Below are 17,939 nucleotides of genomic sequence, written 5' to 3'. Positions count from 1 at the left end.
CTGGCCTGTAGGGTTTCTGTCGAGAAGTCTGATGTTAGCCTGATGGGTTTTCCTTTATATGTGACCTTTTTCTCTCTAGCTGCCTTTAAAACTCTTTCCTTGTCCTTGATCTTTGCCATTTTAATTATTATGTGTCTTGGTGTTGTCCTCCTTGGATCCTTTCTGTTGGGAGTTCTGTGTATTTCCGTGGTCTGTTCAATTATTTCCTCCCCCAGTTTGGGGAAGTTTTCAGCAATTATTTCTTCCAAGATACTTTCCATCCCTTTTCCTCTCTCTTCTTCTTCTGGTACCCCTATAATACGGATATTGTTCCTTTTGGATTGGTCACACAGTTCTCTTAATATTGTTTCATTCCTGGATATCCTTTTATCTCTCTCTATGTCAGCTTCTGTGCATTCCTGTTCCCTGGTTTCTATTCCATCAATGGCCTCTTGCATCTTATCCATTCTGCTTATAAATCCTTCCTCAGTTTATTTCACTTCTGTAATCACCTTCCTGGCATCTGTGTTCTCCCTCCGAACTTCATCCCATTTCTCTTGCATATTTCTCTGCATCTCTGTCAGCATGTTTGTGATTTTTATTTTGAGTTCTTTGTCAGGAAGACTGGTTAGTTCTGTCTCCTTCTCTGGTGTCTCTGTGATCTTGGTTTGCCTATAATTTTGTCTTTTCATGGTGATTTGAATAGTTTGCAGAGCTGGGACGAGTGACGGCTGGAAGAACTTCCCTTCTTGTTGGTTTGTTGCCTTCCTCTCCTGGGAGAACAGTGACCTCTAGTGGCTTGTGCTGGGTAGCTGCATGCAGACAGGGTTTCTGATTCCTGCCCGGCTGCTATGGAGTTTATCTCTGCTGTTGCTGTGTGCGTGGCCTGGCTCGGGCAGCTGCTCCAAAATGGTGGAGTTGCTTTGGAGGGAGAGCGGCCGGGAGGCTATTTATCTCCGTAAGGGGCCTCAATGCTCCCTGCTGCCCAGGGTGTTAGAGTGCCCAGAGATCCCTGGATTCCCTACCTCTGGACTAATTGTCCCGCCCTTCCCCTTTAAGACTTCCAAAAAGCACCTGCCAAAACAAAACAATGACCAAAAAAAAAAAAAATTGGCTGCTCGTTTTTCTTTATTCTCCGGTGCAAGCCTCAGGCACCTGCTCGCCGGTCTTGTTGCCCTGTTTCCCTGGTATTGGGGTCCCTGTCCCTTTAAGACTTCCAAAAAGCACTCGCCACAACAAAACAACAACAACAACAACAACAAAAAAGAAAAATGGCCACTCTCTTTTCTTTTTCCTCTGGCGCCGGCCTCCGGTACCCGCTCACTGTTCTAGCTGCCCTGTTTCCCTAGTTTCCAGCACCTTACGCATGCACTGTGTCTGTGCTCTGGTGTGGATGGCTGGGGCTGGGTGTTCAGCAGTCCTGGGCTCCCTCTCCCTCCCCGCTCTGACTCCTCTCCTTCCCGCTGTGAGCTGGGGAGAGGGGTGCTTGGGTCCCGCCGGGCCGGGGCTTGTATCTTACCCCCTTCGCAAGGCGCTGGGTTCTCGCGGGTGTGGATGTGGTCTGGATGTTGTCCTGTGTCCTCTGGTCTTTATTCTAGGAAGAGTTGTCTTTGTTATATTTTCATAGATATATGTGGTTTTGGGAGGAGATTTCTGCTGCTCTACTCACGCCACCATCTTGGCTCCCCTTTTTCTCACAGTTCTCTTTTAAAGTGGTTTGACATTTCAATTGATTTAAAGGATACTTACAATAGTCCTTGTTTTTAAACTACTTGCTAACTTTGGTATTTAGTTCCTCTAATTGCTTTTATTGGAAGCACTTAGGAGAGGAGTAATCCATTTTTTTGGACCAGAAGAACCCAACTGCTGTAAAATTGTTAGGCAAAGTGCTCTCTCGTCTTACTTAATTCCAACACCCAGTCAGAAAGTTGTCACTATATTGCCTTCATTCTAAAATGCAAATTGTTCATATTGTAACATCTCCAAAATGAGAATGCATTTTATAATTGATAGCATGTTCTTATTTATTGGAAGTTTTTTTTTTTCTGTGGTACATGAAATAATGGCTAATTTTACTAATCTATGGAGTCTTAGATTCAATGAAATACTTTATTACTATTATTATTATACTAATTTGCATATGAAGAAACTGAAACTCGGAGGACTAAATGATAGTCCAGAGTCACACACCTGGTGCATGGTTAAGCTGGAAGTAGGTGCATATTATTAGGGGCTCATTTTTTCCTCAATGTATCAATGGTTCTCAGACTTTAATGTTGTAAGAATTGTCTGGAGAGATACATGGATACCCATCCTCCAGAAATTTAGATTCATTATGTCTTGGTCAGGGTTCAAGAATATGCATTTAACAATCCCTCTTTTTTTGCATTTCTTAGGTGGGTTAAGGAACACACTTTGAGAAGCCCTGCATTATGACTTTAAATATCAACTCAAACTGACTTCCTGGTAGAAGCTGTAGTTGACACATTGCCATCAATAGCAGTGCCTGTCAGGTGTTTTGTTAGAGATGAGGATAAAGCACTTGATATTACTAGTAAGTCCCGGAAGAAAGTTATGTGGTGGCATAATCCCATAAAGGGGCCCTGGCAGACATTCCTAATCTGTCATAGAAACTACCCAGAATTGTATTCAGTACTGAGCTAATGGCTGCAGCTTTCAGCCAAACACAGTTGAAGCCTATTTGCCATCCTTGCTCTGGGCTTTTGAACAATATATGTGAATTTAAGGGAAAGGGAACTTTTGATTTTTTTCCCTAGAGTTGACTCCTTGTACATGTTACAGAGAGCTGCTTTTGCACTTTGTTTTGGTTTACTGCGGTTGTAGAGGATGTAAGTTGATTGCTTTGGGGAGGGCTCCTTCCTCTTTGCTTAGAGCTCTTTGACGTAGCTTTTGTTGAGGTGCGTCTTTTTATTGATTATTGCTGCTACCTACCTGGTGAACACTATTAATTTCCTTTAAAATGATGTAAAGCTTGAAGTAAGATTTTGGTAAGATTGATAAGATCTAAGTATTTTCTTTTGGCTTTTCACACATTTCAAATCTTATTCTACTTGTTGATCAGCTTGAGAACTGGTTTGTTCTGTGTATAGCAATAGTTCTTGGTAGATCAAGTAGTATTATTTGGGTACTCTAGGGAAGACAACTTTATTATTTTTTTTCTTATTATACTTCTGTTTCACCTCCAAAATGATTTTACATTATAATTTCTAATTCTTCCATGAAACTGTACATATAGGACAACTACAATTGTATTCCCACATTACTAATACAACCTAATAACACTTTCTAGACTTCTTTTTTTGGCATTTGCTTTTATTTAATTTGGTACTTTTATGAATTAATGGATAATTTTGTAGTTAACGACTTGTCATTAAACAGTAGAATTTCAAGTGACAGAATTTAAGCCAAATAGATATTGTTTTGCTGAAAGCCATATCCAAATACTGATGTGGTGACTTAAAAAAATAAGCCCGAATTCCTGTATTGTTTCTCAGAGTTACTCAGCCCTAGCTCATTTGGAAAATATATCACTGTCAGCCTTAGCTTCCTGGAGGCCTGGGGATTGGGAGAGTCAGTCTCTTGTGAACCCTACTTTAAAGGCTTTCAGAATCTTAAAATTGTCCTTTGAGACATCTGATCATAAAAAAGTCATGACGTATTCTTGAATTAATGCATTTTATTTTTTTGTAGTAAAAATGATTTGGGTGTGTGGGAAATAATTTTAAAACTTGAGTCTTCATTTAACTTCCGGATTTCTTTTCACAGGCTATTTTGCAACCTGTGTTGGCAGCAGCAGATTTTACTATCTTTAAAGCAATGATGGTTCAAAAAAACATTGAAATGCAGCTGCAAGCCATTCAAGTAATTCAAGAGAGAAATGGTAAAGTTTTGATTTTAGAAATCTAAATGATAAATGCATTTTTCTTTTTTGCAGTTTTGACTTCTGATTCTGTTGCAGTCTTAAATGTAGCTGTCTTGTATAAATCTATTTCAAGTTCGAAAGTCTGTGGCTGACTTAAGAGATTTAAGAGTGTGAACTTCCTGATTAGTGTTTGACATCTAAAAGAAAGCAGACCAGAATCTGATTTAATGATGTTTTAGGTTGCAGAGAGCTCAGTCTTTTCCCCTGGCCATTGTGTTTATGAAATTCAGTAATTTTGAGTGGTCACAGTTATAGTTACTGTTGAGAGAAGGTGACTGCTTTTTTCCTTCGGGCTTATCATTGTTAGGACCTTTGTAGGAGACAGTGATCTCAAGCTTTAGTGAGTGTAGGAAGCACTTGAAGGGCTTGTTGAAACATATATAGTTTCTGATTCAGTAGGTCTGGGGTGGGGCCTAATAGTTTGCATTTTTAACAATTTCCCATGTGATGCTAAAGTGTCTGGTCCTGGGTGGGACTGAACTGAGAACTGCTATTCTAGGACTCTGGGCAGATATGATTTGTACCACCGTCAGCTGAAAATAAAAGAACTCAAAGCCCTAGTAACCCTCTTTGGCTTTAGCTTCTCCCTGACTCTGTGCCTAATCTCTGTTTCTCCCTAGCTATTCCTGCTTTTGTTCCCTTCTTGTGTATTTGAACTACATCTGACAGCTTGACCTAAAACACCTGAGTTTCTCACTATGCTTCTTGTTTATTGTACTATCTTCTTTTCAACCTAGACTCTTAATTTTGTTTCAGATTTCTGGCTCTGGTAACCTGTAGCTTGTATCGTCTGGATGCCTCAGGCTACCATTAGCAGAAAAACTCAGTGAAAATGACCTAAACAATAAGAAATGATCATCTTACAGAAAGAGAAGTCCAGAGGGAGGGAAGAGAGACAAGTCCAGAGTTGGTTAATTTAGTGACAAAGTAATGTTATCAAGGACCCTGACACTTTTCATCTTTATGTCCTGTCATTCTCAGGATCTTCTCTCATGGTTGTACTCTAGCTGCATCAAATGCAGACTCAAAAATGTCTCATGAAGAAAAGGGATGTTTTTTCTTGCTAGCAGGACAAGAAAGCCCTCCAGGAATTTTCCCTGCCTCGTGTCCTGTTGATCAGGATCGGGGTCACTTGCCTTTCTTAAACACTCTGGAAGGGGAGTGAGAACATTGTGATTGGCTTAAATTATAAATCATTTTCCTTGGGAATAGGGGGTAGGGCCCTGCCTGTAAGTACTGGGCTGCCTAGTAACTCCACAAACCTGGCTTGTATTAGCAAGGCAGGAGGAGGGGAATGATGTGAACAAATGGTGCTGTTAAACCACAGGGTGGGACAATTTGCTTACATTTAAATATAAACTAGTTTCTGCTACAAAAATTTTAATACTTGTTTTAAGTTGCTTCACTGAGAACCAGGGATAAGAACTTAAGAGTCATGTTGATTGTATTAAAAACTGACCATTTGGAAATTGTGTTTGTGGTGAGAAAAATTCAAAGGCTTTCTTGATTCTTGATTATATCTTATCAAAGAAAATTTGAGGGAAATGCAAATCAGAGTATTATTTTGATGGTTTTAAAGTATTTCCTACTTTTCCATTATTTTTTCCTTGGTTTTAAAATGTTTCTTAGAAAGATTATTAGGAGACTAACTGTATATCTTTTGACTGAGAAAAATGCACTTAAGTTTGATGGATTGTATACATACCAATTTTCTGGTTGCAAAGTGTTACCACTGGGGGAAACTGGGTAGAGTGCATAGCATCTCTCTTTACTGTTTCTTACAACTGCATGTGAATCTGAAATTATCTCAAAATAAAAAGTGTAACTTAAAAATTCATTTAAACATCAAGGGGATTAGAGTAATAAAGCTACTTTAATTTAGAGCAGACCCAGAATCCCACTGGCATATTGCATAAAGAAATGGAAGGTAAAAATTGAGACATGCTGCTAATGTCGTGGGAATATGATAATTATAGATACCAACAGAACACGTATTACCAATCTGCATCTGCCTTCTTATCAGGAAGATGTAGGTAATAAAGAAAATTCAACCACTACCTATAACTACTTGCCATGAATTATTATTATTTGCCTTGGGCCAAAGTTGGCACTGCTGTAGTTTATGATTAGTAGTCCAATATCTGAATAGAAGCTTGGAGGGCAGAGATTCATCTTTATAGTCCCCCTAAGTGCTTAGCACCATACTTTTTTGCATATAGTAAGCAGGGCCCTTTTCAGTAGCATTTATTGTAGTATGAATGAAGAGTATTAACATGCTGTTTCAATTAACCAGTGTATTTTTTGTAAACTCTTTTCCTATTAAAAGGATACTTTGAGAGCATAGTTCAATTATTAGGACCTTAATGATTTCAATAGTTTATCCTTAGACAGTATATGATTTTGGAAGATAATTTCTATACTAATCCATTTTATTGCTATTATTGTTATTATTTTTAATAGGCAATGTAAATAATTACTAAGACATTTCTAGGTAAAATTGTGGGTTTTTTTTGGTGGGGCTATTTATTACCTAAAACAAGAAAAAGTTAAAAAGACCATAGTTAAAAAAGACAATAGCTTAGAACGTTTTTGAAAGTAATAGATCTAAATAAGCTAATCTGTGCTGTTTGACCTACAACAGTGAGAAATAAATGTCTTTGGTTCAGTTGATAGTCTCTGTGGCCTTTGGTTTTGAACAGGTGTGTTACCTGACTGCTTAACAGATGGTTCTGATGTGGTCAGTGACCTTGAACAGGAAGAGATGAAGATCCTGAGGGAAGTTCTTAGGTATCCTTCTTTAATTATTTTTTGAATGAATCATTAGTAATAAGATGATCTGCGTACATGCTTTTTACCCTCAAAATATTATGACCTGGTGAAATATCTAAATTCTGTAATGTAGACCAGGCAAATTACTTATAATTTTGTTTATAATTATGTATTACGTATCTTAATGGGAAGAAAAATTATTTTCCAATGATGCATACCAGATGAGCCCAAATGGGAAGGTATTCTTACATTCTTATCATGGGAATAGGAAACTAGCCATCAGTGGGAACATGCTGCAGTAGATTGCCTGATGCCTGGAAAAGGGGTGTGGTGGCCTGAGCTGAGCAGGAAACTCCTTGGCTTCTGGATCTTGGTATTAGAGGTGCCTCATGCCAGGTGTCTCACAGCAGGAGGCTGGACATCCAGACCCACAGACTGGATAGCTGACTGGGTGGGAGGTAACCTGTGAGGGAAAGAGGATAGTGGGAAGTGCATTTCCCAAGTGACTGTCTTGCTGGTCTCTTCCTTGCCCCATTTACATAACTCTCAAACAAATGTCTGGCATGGAATGTGCAGCCCACTAATGGGGTATTTCTTTTTGACTTGAGCCTGTCATCCCCTGACCCTGTGGGAGTTTTGGAAAGGAGGAACAATTGCAGCATCTAATTTTTAAATCTTTTTTGTGAATGTATAGGTTTAGGGCAAAAGAGTACCTGCAGGCATTGTGTCACCCGCAGAGTGGGATCTTGGCCTTTGGGAGCCTGTCCCTTCTAGCTGTAACACACTCATGACCATCTTCTAGCATCTTGTAGTCTCTGCACCTACCCACCTTGTCCCCAGCTCCAAAGCTCTAAAAGGAAGAATAGGCAGGATGGTGGTTTGGAGCATGGGCCTAGTGGGGAGCTGTGGAAGGAACTCCACAGGACTTAGTGCTTAATATCAGGAGATTTGACTGGCTCTGGGAGGGAGGCAGGTGTGCAGGTAAGCCTGGCATTTGCCTGCCAGATCCTACTTTCCATGGCAGGGTCAAATTGGGGCCTGAGACAACATAGAAAGCTTTGAGTTTATGGATAGTTAAGGATATTGGTAATAGATGTAGAGGACTAGTAAAGTTAAGACTTGTTGCTTCTGTTGATTCATTGGTGGTCTGAGAACTGATCAGTATTACACTTTTACATTTTATTTTTTAAAGGCTTTTGAGGGGAATGTATTACTGTGTAAGTAATAGAGCTTAGTTATGAACATGTATGAGAGTTGATTTGGCTATTTTTCTAAATCAGATTACCTCCGTGAGCATTTTACAAAAGCCAACAGGGCTTTGGCATAATGGCAATCAGGAGAGCTTTGTGATAGCTCAAACACCACTGGAAAAACTAGAATGAGGGGAGAAATGGATCTTATCAGGAGGGGTATAGCTGATCTTCCTAAAGAGAGAGTTCAAAGTCTATAATAACAGAATTTGCCATTCACATTTGGGTTTAGGATATCATACCTTTTGCTCTTTGTTCAGGTAGGGTCTTTCACATTTGCAGCAGAAATAGGCAAACCTGTATTTTATGTTACTAATTATATTATGCTGTATATGCATGTTTTTCTCAGTTGATTGTAATCTGCTTTAAACAAAGCCTGATTATTTCCATCTTTGTTTCCAAAATTCCTCGCACATATTGCATAAGTTGCATGTTGCTTGTTGATTATTTGTTCTTTGACCGAAAAAGAAAATTTACTTTTGTACCTTATTTTTGTTTATTTCAGAAAATCCAAAGAAGAATATGACCAGGAGGAAGAAAGGAAGAGAAAAAAGCAGGTGCCTATAGAACATATTAATATAACAGAAGTATTTCATTGCCTTTTCTCTTGTTTACACTTAGTTTATGTTGTTAAAGTTTAAGCTTATGTGGAACTACACAGTTCCTCAGAGTATTGATATTTTCTTGGCAATTCTAAGCATTTCTATTTAACTTTATTATCTTTATAATTCATCTAGCAACCTACTTTTTAAGTTCCCAATAAAGACTGATTATTAACTCCAAAAAACTATACTACTACTCATATTTTGGAGGATTCTTTATAGAAATTCCCCATAACTTGATGAATAAAAGAATATTAAAGATTTTCCTGTTTTTAAGGGGACATGAATTATCAGTTTACTTAGTTCTAAGATTTAAATTTCTTTGTTTTAAATGATGCTGTTCCATTTTAAAAATGGAAATAAACCAATTGTGGCTTCCTTAGGCATATAGATTATTTTAAGTGGAAAAGCACCTTATCATTCAGGGGTTTTATCTTAGAGTACTTCTTGGTGTCTTCCTCAAGATCACAGGAGTGGTGAGAGTGAAGCCTGGGTTTGAACACACTTCTTGTTTAGTCCAAAGTCCATACTATACTAGTTAGTTACTCTTAGTACTGTATGATTTGAAATGAGAATGTTTACATACCTCAAGAAGTAGGAGCTATCTAATGCTGGAAACATCTTAAAAACTTTGGAAAAATGGTCTCATGTTCATTATTTATTTAATAGACGGTGATTTTTTGAACTAACATCTTTGGATCCCTTAAGTGATGAATTAGTAAAATTTAATCTAAATTTTTAAAATTGTATTATGGATTCCTGAAGTTATCAGAGGCTAAAACAGTAGAGTCCCCAACGCATGTTAATGAAGATGCAAAAATGAATAATTCCCAAGGGGATGGTGAACACACTGCACACCCACCCTCAGGTAAGGTTGAAGTGAACAGAACTTTCTCTAATAATATGACTACATAAAAACTGTGAAGTGTGTGTTACTTTTTCATACCATGCTCAACCTTCAAAAACTCTGGGATGGAGTATTATATAGCCATTGGTAGTAAAAATTCTTTGTGAATTTAGCTAAAGAGGTTGCAGGTAGGGGATACCCAGCTGACAAAGAGGTGTAGCCCCCAAATTTCTAAGTGAAGGCTGGAACCCAGAACAGTGAACAAAATTCCTTGAGCAAGCCACCAGCCTTTGTGCCATGGATACACCATCCAAGATGTTTACGTAACATTAGGTATTCTTTTCCTTGACCAAAATTATATGGTGTTGGTGAGTTAGTAGTGGCACTTGGAAGGATAATATTAAGTTATTTTCCTAATGAATTAAAGCACGACTAGAAAATAAGTAGCCAGTCTATCTATAGGTTCAATCAGGAGCTATCGTTTCTGAGAATCCTTGTGGGAGAAATGGTAGTGGATGAAGTGGTTCAATATGTGGCAAATCTACTTTGAGTATATTCTGATTTCCTTTAAAGGAAAATGAGTAATTCTGAAACACAAATTGGATCATGATCATGAATTCAGTTCATTTTATCATGGATTTCTATGGTTTTCAATGTGTGCTTTTCTTAATTAAAAGAAACAACTCAGTGAGGTATGTTTATGATCCTTACTTTTCAATTAGCTTTTTTTTTTTACAAGAAATTCAAGGAAGTTCAGTGACTTCTCCAACATCATTGTGCTCTTAAATTGTGGAACTGGGATCTACCTTGGTCTTCTGACTCCAAATATTGGGTTCTCCTACACTTTAGAAGAACTTTTATATTTAACTTTTTCATACTATACATGCTGTTTAAATCTTGTATCTGACATAATTGGAATAAATTTGATTGTTCAGTTCTTTTAGCAAAGCTATAGAAAACAATTTCAAGCCATATGTAACTCAGTTATGCACATTAGTGGCAAGAACAATGGCAGATAATTACAAAAGTAATGATCTTAATTTTTAAAAACTATTCAATAAAAAAAAAATGGGTATATCTGATATTCCAGGGAATCACTTCATACAAAGTGATGGGAGCCCATTATGACGATCTAATTTCTAATTTGGGAAGAGTCTTAAAGGTGTTTGACCTTTTTATTCATTTGCTCATATCTTTCCTGGTTTCTGCTCGAAATGGATGGCATCTGTTCTCAGATTAATGCAAAGAATTGCCAGAGATGAGATGATCTTTAAGCTTGCTGGTTTTCTGATTCTCCATTCCTAGAAATCAGAGAAGCTAAAGTATTTTGGCTTCAAGTACTTTCCTTTGTAGGTCTGAGTGAATATATAGAAGATGTTCATAACAAATTCAAGGCAAGCACTTCCCAGAGCAAGTACCTGAATTGAATATAAATGCTCGTGCTTGGGATACTTTTCTCCCTTAGGAATGAACTCTCCCTTTGTCAGCTCTGTGGTTCCCTGTTTGAGGGCTAAGCCTACCACTGCTTAAATTAAGTCGTCATTAGTAAGAACAATATGTTTAACTCTGCATATTAGACCAACCTGTTTAAACATATCTTTATTTCTGTTTAAGTTAGTTATTTAGCTTCCTGTCGATATTGGTTAATGTTAGCTCCACCTTCATCTCTTCCATGGTGACTTCCCTTACTGTCCCACTCCCACAGCCTGAAGAGCTTCTCTGCTTCAACCTCCCCTGGCACTGCAGTCAGTGCACTCACCCCATGCTAAAGCAGTGGTCCTTTGGCAAGTTTCTTGCTCATACAAAGCTCTATTTTTAGTTTTACTATGCTTGCAAAATTTTTAATTATTTGGAGACTTGTATATTATGTTCTCTCATCATGCTTTTAATTCTTGGTATCATTTTCATGAGTCTTTGCTTATCTTATTCTGCTGCCTTTCAGTCCCTGTACTTACACTGAACATTTTTTATTTTAAAAAAATCACCTTATAATAAAAAATGGCTTAGAAAAGCAGTTAGCATGTTAATTCTCTTGGCACAGTCACCAATAACTGGAAAATACTGAGTACTTATGTTTTATCTGCTTCTAAGTTCTACTTACTTTAAAATCTTTGTATTTCTTACTGTGTTAGTAGGTTTATAGTTATCCTCAATATGTATTACAAACAAAAATTATTGATACTGCTGGCATTTACTCTTCCAATACAAATAATTGTAGCTTCACACTTACTGTTCTTAAAATATAGGATCATTTACAGTTTTTACCTGCAAGCAATAGTTGGGATACCAGTTACATTACTAGTAAGGGGTTTTTGTATACTGTTTGTCTTGTGTGATAACTTCGTATTATAGTGAGGTTCTAATCTTGAAACAAGAATTATGTCTTTTTGTAGCTATAGTAGTAAACTGCAGGAGCTTGGTATTTGTTGAAATGTCATGATTATTCATAAGAAACTGTAGTTCAGAGTCCTTGAAGACAGAGACCTTGTTTACTGTTCTCACCCAGTGCCTGACATAATGCAGGCACTGTAACAATATGTGTGGATTGAATGAATGTTAGAAAAAAAGACATATTAACACTGTTCATTTTGCTGAACCTAGCCTAGTACTTAATAAGTCTTATACTATTCTAATTATTCTCTATCTAATCATTGCTAGAAGTTAAAGTGCATTTTGCTAATCAGTCGGTACAACCTTTGGCAAGAAAGCTGGAAATGATGCCTGAAACTTCCTCTTTCCCACAAAAAGGCCTGAAGATGCCTGGTTTAGAACATGCAAGCATTGAAGGACCAATAGCAGTAAGTAAAAAACATTAGTTCTTAAGAACTATGAACAAAATGAAAAGTACTAGGAACAATGTAAAAGCCATACATTTGGCTTTGTTATGATCTTGAACTTAAATTTCTAATTGAATTGGTTGGTGTCTGTGCCAGATAATGCAGACTTAAATTTAATAATTCTTTCTTTTTTGACCCAGAATTTATCAACACTTGGAATGGAAGAGCTCCGGCAAAGAGAATGCTATCTCAAGCAAAAGAGAGATAAGTTGATGTCCATGAGAAAGGATATGAGGAATAAGCAGATACAACATTCGGAGCAGAAAGGGAAACCTGCTGGGGAAGCAGAGGTATGGCTTCTGTATGTCGAAGTCTGCAAATCCAGAGGTGGAATTCTCAAAATCATGACATGTGCAAGAAAGCCTCAATAATGAATGTTGCTTGTAGATCCATTCATTTTACCTTCCCTGTCTCAGTGTAGCACCAGCTAAGTCTTTTTTTAGGCAGATGGTTGTGATAAGAGGATTTTGTGAGGCAGAAATGGTAACAGTTTCATTATACATTTTTAATTTCCTTAGTTGCCCTGCTCTGAGTGCTTAAGGGTTAACAGTCTATTTTACCTGAGCCACGTGAAATATTTTATCATAGAGCAGCATCAATACGCTAGCCACCACTTTCAGGACGCTTTCTAAAGAAAATTTTGCAAAGAGGAGATTTAGGGAACCCAGTCCGTGTACATCTTTTTTTTTAAGGCTTATTTACTGAAAAGGTTCTAATTGTTAAGGCAGTATGTTGGGAATTTTAAACAAATGAACACATTTTCATGGTAGCCAATTTTTTTTTTTTTTAAGGAAATGACAGAAAAACAAGAAATGACAGCAGAGGAGAAGCAAACATTACTAAAGAGGAGATTGCTTGCAGAGAAACTTAAAGAAGAAGTTATTAATAAGTAATTTAAAAACAATTTAGCAAAACATAAGTTAAAGTTTTCTTAACAATAAATTATTTAATCCTTAAATTGAACCTGTTTTAAATGTGTTTGTAAATGCAAAGAGAAGCTGATACTATTTTGTTGAATATTTGAGGGAAAGGGCAGTGGGAAAAGCAGCTGCTTATGCTAAGGGAGAAAAGTATAGATATCCAATTGATAGTGCATCCATCCATTCCAACTTGGTTATCTATTGTTTGTGCTAAGCACTGTGCCAAGTGCTAAGGATATAGTAGTCAGCTAGGTCGATACAGTCCCTGCCTTCCTGGGGCTAATGAAGAAGGCCTGAAGAGCAAAGTGTTAAAAGGGAACAGTGCAGTGTTTCAAGTAGTGCTGGTTGAGCCTCCTTGAGAGAGCAATGTTTAAGGTAACTGGAAGGCTAATTGCAGGGAGAAAAGGGAGGGAACAACTCAGGTTCTTTACCAAGAAAGAATAAACACAGAGAAGCTGTCAGTATGGCTAGAGTCTGTGTAGAATGATGGGAGAGGGTTAGCATACAAAATCAGATAGGAACTGATTTGTAGGGCCTTGTAGGGAAATGTGAGGATTTAAAATTTTATAATGGCAGTGGGAAGTCACTGTAAAGTTTTAAAGCAAAACTACATGATCAAAATATTCATTTTAAAAAAGATGTGTGGCTGCTCTGTGGTGGTGATTGGGTGTCAGAGTAGTTGAGGGTGTACCAGTTATAAGGTAATCCAATCAAGAGTAGTTATCTTGGGCAGTGGTAAGGTTTTAGCATCTTACATTTGAGGCAGGAACAACCAGGACTTGGGAAATAGATATGGGGAATGTTAAAAATAGTCAATCTCTTTTCTAGAAAAGCTACCATTAAAACAAAGGTAATACTCCTGAGCCTCTTGAGAGGAATGCTGCCATGGTGTGGGTCTTGCATGTGAAATGATCCTGGATAGTTTCCTGTAGTGTTTGCTGAGGGAACCAGAATAGTATGACAGAGACCTTTCTGTCAGAAACTTCCTGTTTGTGTCACTCCACAAGAACCCCCTTTTCCAGTTTTGGACCTCTTCTGAGGTTTAACATGTAGTTCCATTTTCTCTCTTTAAATGTAGTTATAAATATTAAGGTGTACCAAAACTAGCTCCAACCTTCAACCTGCAGAGAAAACCATCATTACATTTGCTATGTTTTCATCATTTTTAAAAAGGAAAAACTGATTAAAACACATAAATGTTTTATGTAACATTTTATTAAAAATAGTTTATCGGATACATGTTTACAGATATAATTTTAAGAGAACCTCAGGCGTACAAATATGGATGCTGGCTTGCTTCACAGAGTGAAGATAAAGATACAAAAATTCTGATCTGCCTGAGGGTAGTCATTTAAGATAGCAAATGTGGAATCTTAATGTTATTCTTTCAAGGGATATTTTAAGTCTTGTTCTTATATATCATTGTTGGTGAACATAGGCCATGAACACTGTTATCCAGTAACTCAACAAAACATTCACATGTCTGCTATAAGGTTCCTATGATGATGATGATTTAAATGTTTAAGACTCATGGCAGTTCTTCAGAAAGGAAAATTAAAGAAACACTTAGTAAGAGATAAAGATAAAACTTTTCCTGGAACTTAAATAAAATTACCTGATCAACAAGAGTCAAGAGTAAGTAGGGAAATGCTTTAGGCCTGGGCTTCTTAGATCCCAAGAGGAAATTTAATAAGAGCTAAGAGTGAAGGGTCTTGATAAAACCTGCTTGAAAGAAAATGTCTTCATATGGTAACCTAACTAATCTTGGTTTAAAATTATCCTGAGTCACTTGTTTTATGAGGTGGAAAGTCTTTTTCATGAACCTTTTATATGAACCTTTAATCGAAGGTGGAAATAGCCCCATACTGTGATGCTTTGGTGCTGGACTTTTATTTGCCCAAAGCACAACTTACAAGTAAAGTCAGTGATATTTAAAGTGTAGTCGACCCTCATTTGTTTAACTTCTTTCATTCAGATTGATGTATGATGTAGTGGCTTATAGTAAGTATCTATGGATAATTTATTGGTTTTTGAAAGATACTGTAAAAAGGATATATCTCAAAATGGAGTTCATTTATATTTACAACAAACCAAACAAAAGCAACAATCATAGAATTACAGGGTCACATTTTAATTCCTGAATTTTACAGTTCAGCATTAATATCACCACATGTATACAAATGGTGTAAAACAAGTACAGTGGTATTTTTAATACAAAATAAACATCTGTTTTATGGAAAAACTATACTTCATATCTACACGAACAGCCCGTTTTTTCCAAACAATAGCCAAAATTAAAATTAACTACAAAATCTCCAAAACAGGGGAAACTGCTTCAGTTTAAGCTATTCCAGGAAAAATGGACCCATAACAACATTACAAGGGTGATCTGAAGATTGTAGCTGGAATTTTTTTGTTTTTTTTCCCCAATATGTTAAATTGTAGTTTGGGGGACATTTTTCGCACTTCAGCATGATCTCAGATCATAGATGAGCAAACTAACATTAAAATATTTACAGTTAACTTGTTCTAAAAATAAAACCTCTTAACTGTTTGCCTCAATTTATTATTTTAAACTCATTTACGTACATGGAATGTGCTTTTACTCTAAAAAAAAAGCAGCTTTCATATTACACCCTTGTTTATGGAAAAGCTTTCTGTGCTGCATATTGACTTTGACACTGAAGCAATTTCTTGAGTCAAACTGGCCTCTAGGTATTAAATGCCACTTAATTCAGCACTGCTCTGTAGTCTTTATAAATTACACTTTCAAACTTGTCTGTAGTTCCGGAAAGAGAGACAACTTCACCAACAAAGCAGAAAATGACTTCAAAATATCTTTCACAAGATTGTACTGGTAGGCAGTTGAAAACACTGTTAATCCACTCCCATTTCTAGAGGAAATCATTTTGGACTACCATACTGATTCTTAGCATGTTATCTCTAAAAGTGCTGATTTATATTAACAAAACTGTCCATTCTGAATCCAACTTGTTTTTACCAAAGTACATAACTGAAAATCCTGGTGTAGAAAACTCAACATGTGCCTGTAATATATGGTGTACTTCCCTCCAATTACCTATAAGGCTGAATTTTCTATTAAATCTTCAAAGAATGGTCCCAACAACTTCATTTTTTATGACAGTTGAATTTGTTTTCCATAGAAATTTCTTCTAAAAAGAGGCAACTGATTAAAAGAACAACATGGCCAGCACCATTATACAAGTAATGTTATTGGGTTTGCAACTGAAGTTTATAATTGTTTCTAGATCAGGTAACTCCTGGAGCAATGCTGCATTAATATTTTATCAAACTTGTCCCTCCCTAGACCTTGCCAAAATCTGAGAGTTTCCTGGATGAGACACTATCTCCCAGATTCTGGTTGCTAACCATTTTTTGAAATATTATGCCTGAAAGGAAAACCCCTTAATTACTAGCAATCAATCACATTCCTGGGAAGCCTGGTTTGTTTTTTTTTGTTTTTTTTTACAGAATTAAACTCTCCTAGCTGATATACTGTGTCTTTTGCTACTCCTTGTATATTTATAAGTTCAAGTGAGAAAGCTTTCTGATTCAGATTTTCAGCTCATTGAACAGATGCAGCATTTTAGTAAGACCACATGTTGAGGGTTAGTAATATTTTATGAGCCAAGACGAGGTCTTTTCCTAGGAGACGTTTCTTCTTCATCATCATCTTCCTCATCATCTGGATAATCTACTAAACCAACCAAACTTCCCTATTGAAGAATAAAAAAAAAATTTAACACATGCAACTAAAAAAAAAGCTTATTAGTACAGTCACTTTAAAGATACTGTAAACTATATATTTTTCTAAACTATTTAATAACTAGTATCTGAAACAGATATATTTGAATTTGACATGTGGAGCGGGAAGGACCTTGTAGATGAACTAGTTCATTTCTCTAATTTTCAACTAAAGAGAAGAGCCAGTCAATGACAAGAAATCTAAGTCTCAGTTCCTTGTGTATATTTCATCACTCACTAAGTACACACCATTGTTTTTGTTCTGCTTTTCAAGAAGTTTCAAATGGCTGATGACGATAAACACATGAAATGGTTCCTAAAAACTAATGACTAAAAAATTTAGGGCTAGCTCTCTCTAACCAAAAGAAAAGTAAGAATAAGGTAATTCAGGTGTTTGGCCTTTTATGAGTCATGGACCCCTCTTAAAATCCTATTACAAGTTCTGGACACTCTACCCAGAAAATTATATATTCTCAGGTTTGCATTCATTCTGAATCAATCCCATGTCCCACAGATTTAAGAGGGCTATTATAATCACTGTATTTAGTTCAAATCCTTTAGACTTCTAGGGGATAAACAAAATACAACTGAAATAAATCATATTTCAAACAAAAGTAGCTTCTTACCTAAAGAATGCAGACATTTGACATTAACGCTTTAACAGAATATACCTGAAACACTGTAGTATTAATCAACAAAGGCCTCTGAGTAGCTTAAAACGATAATCAGAATCTGTGAACTAACATGTGACATTCTGCTTCTTTCTCAGCTCAGTAACATAGTTTGAAAGTTTGATAAGCAAGAGACATTATCAGTAAGTTGTTAAGAATATTTGATTGTAGACTACCTGCCTGACTTCAAATTCCAATTCCACCACCTTTTAGGTCCATGACCTTGACCAAGTGACTTAGTATTTCTATGCCTCAGTTTCTTATTTGTAAAATTGGTGTAATAGTGCTTAGACCTCATTGAACTACCTAGAAAATTAAACTGAAAACAAAACATGTAAAGCAATTGCATAGTACTT

General features: G+C 36.6%; 2 protein-coding genes across 8 annotated transcripts in view; one reads left to right on the top strand and one right to left on the bottom strand.

Moving 5' to 3' along the window:
• Nucleotides 1–17,939, top strand: part of CFAP36 (cilia and flagella associated protein 36) — a 37,752-nt gene that overhangs the window by 18,422 nt on the left and 1,391 nt on the right. For 2 of the 5 annotated variants that reach the window (XM_036925997.2, XM_036925999.2), the window contains exons 4-10: nucleotides 3,766–3,880; nucleotides 6,622–6,709; nucleotides 8,447–8,498; nucleotides 9,309–9,411; nucleotides 12,049–12,188; nucleotides 12,368–12,517; nucleotides 13,019–13,116. In XM_036925997.2, the coding sequence (XP_036781892.2) occupies nucleotides 3,766–3,880; nucleotides 6,622–6,709; nucleotides 8,447–8,498; nucleotides 9,309–9,411; nucleotides 12,049–12,188; nucleotides 12,368–12,517; nucleotides 13,019–13,116 (746 nt within the window). Of the gene's footprint in view, nucleotides 1–3,765; nucleotides 3,881–6,621; nucleotides 6,710–8,446; nucleotides 8,499–9,308; nucleotides 9,412–12,048; nucleotides 12,189–12,367; nucleotides 12,518–13,018; nucleotides 13,186–17,939 lie in introns of those variants that run through there. The other 3 variants (XM_036926000.2, XM_036926001.2, XM_036925998.2) reach the window with 3 other exon arrangements.
• The window catches only part of PPP4R3B (protein phosphatase 4 regulatory subunit 3B), a 56,249-nt gene continuing 53,567 nt past the window's right edge, over nucleotides 15,258–17,939 (bottom strand). For all 3 annotated transcript variants that reach the window (XM_036925989.2, XM_036925988.2, XM_036925987.2), the window contains one exon: nucleotides 15,258–16,884. In XM_036925989.2, coding sequence (XP_036781884.1) covers nucleotides 16,789–16,884 — 96 coding nt within the window. In that variant the 3' untranslated portion in view covers nucleotides 15,258–16,788. The remainder of the gene's footprint in view (nucleotides 16,885–17,939) is intronic.

Source organism: Manis pentadactyla, chromosome 2, assembly GCF_030020395.1.
Source record: "Manis pentadactyla isolate mManPen7 chromosome 2, mManPen7.hap1, whole genome shotgun sequence".
NCBI classification, from domain to species: domain Eukaryota; kingdom Metazoa; phylum Chordata; class Mammalia; order Pholidota; family Manidae; genus Manis; species Manis pentadactyla.
Note: the sequence above shows the minus strand (reverse complement) of the source record. Positions and strands in the feature narration are given on the sequence as shown.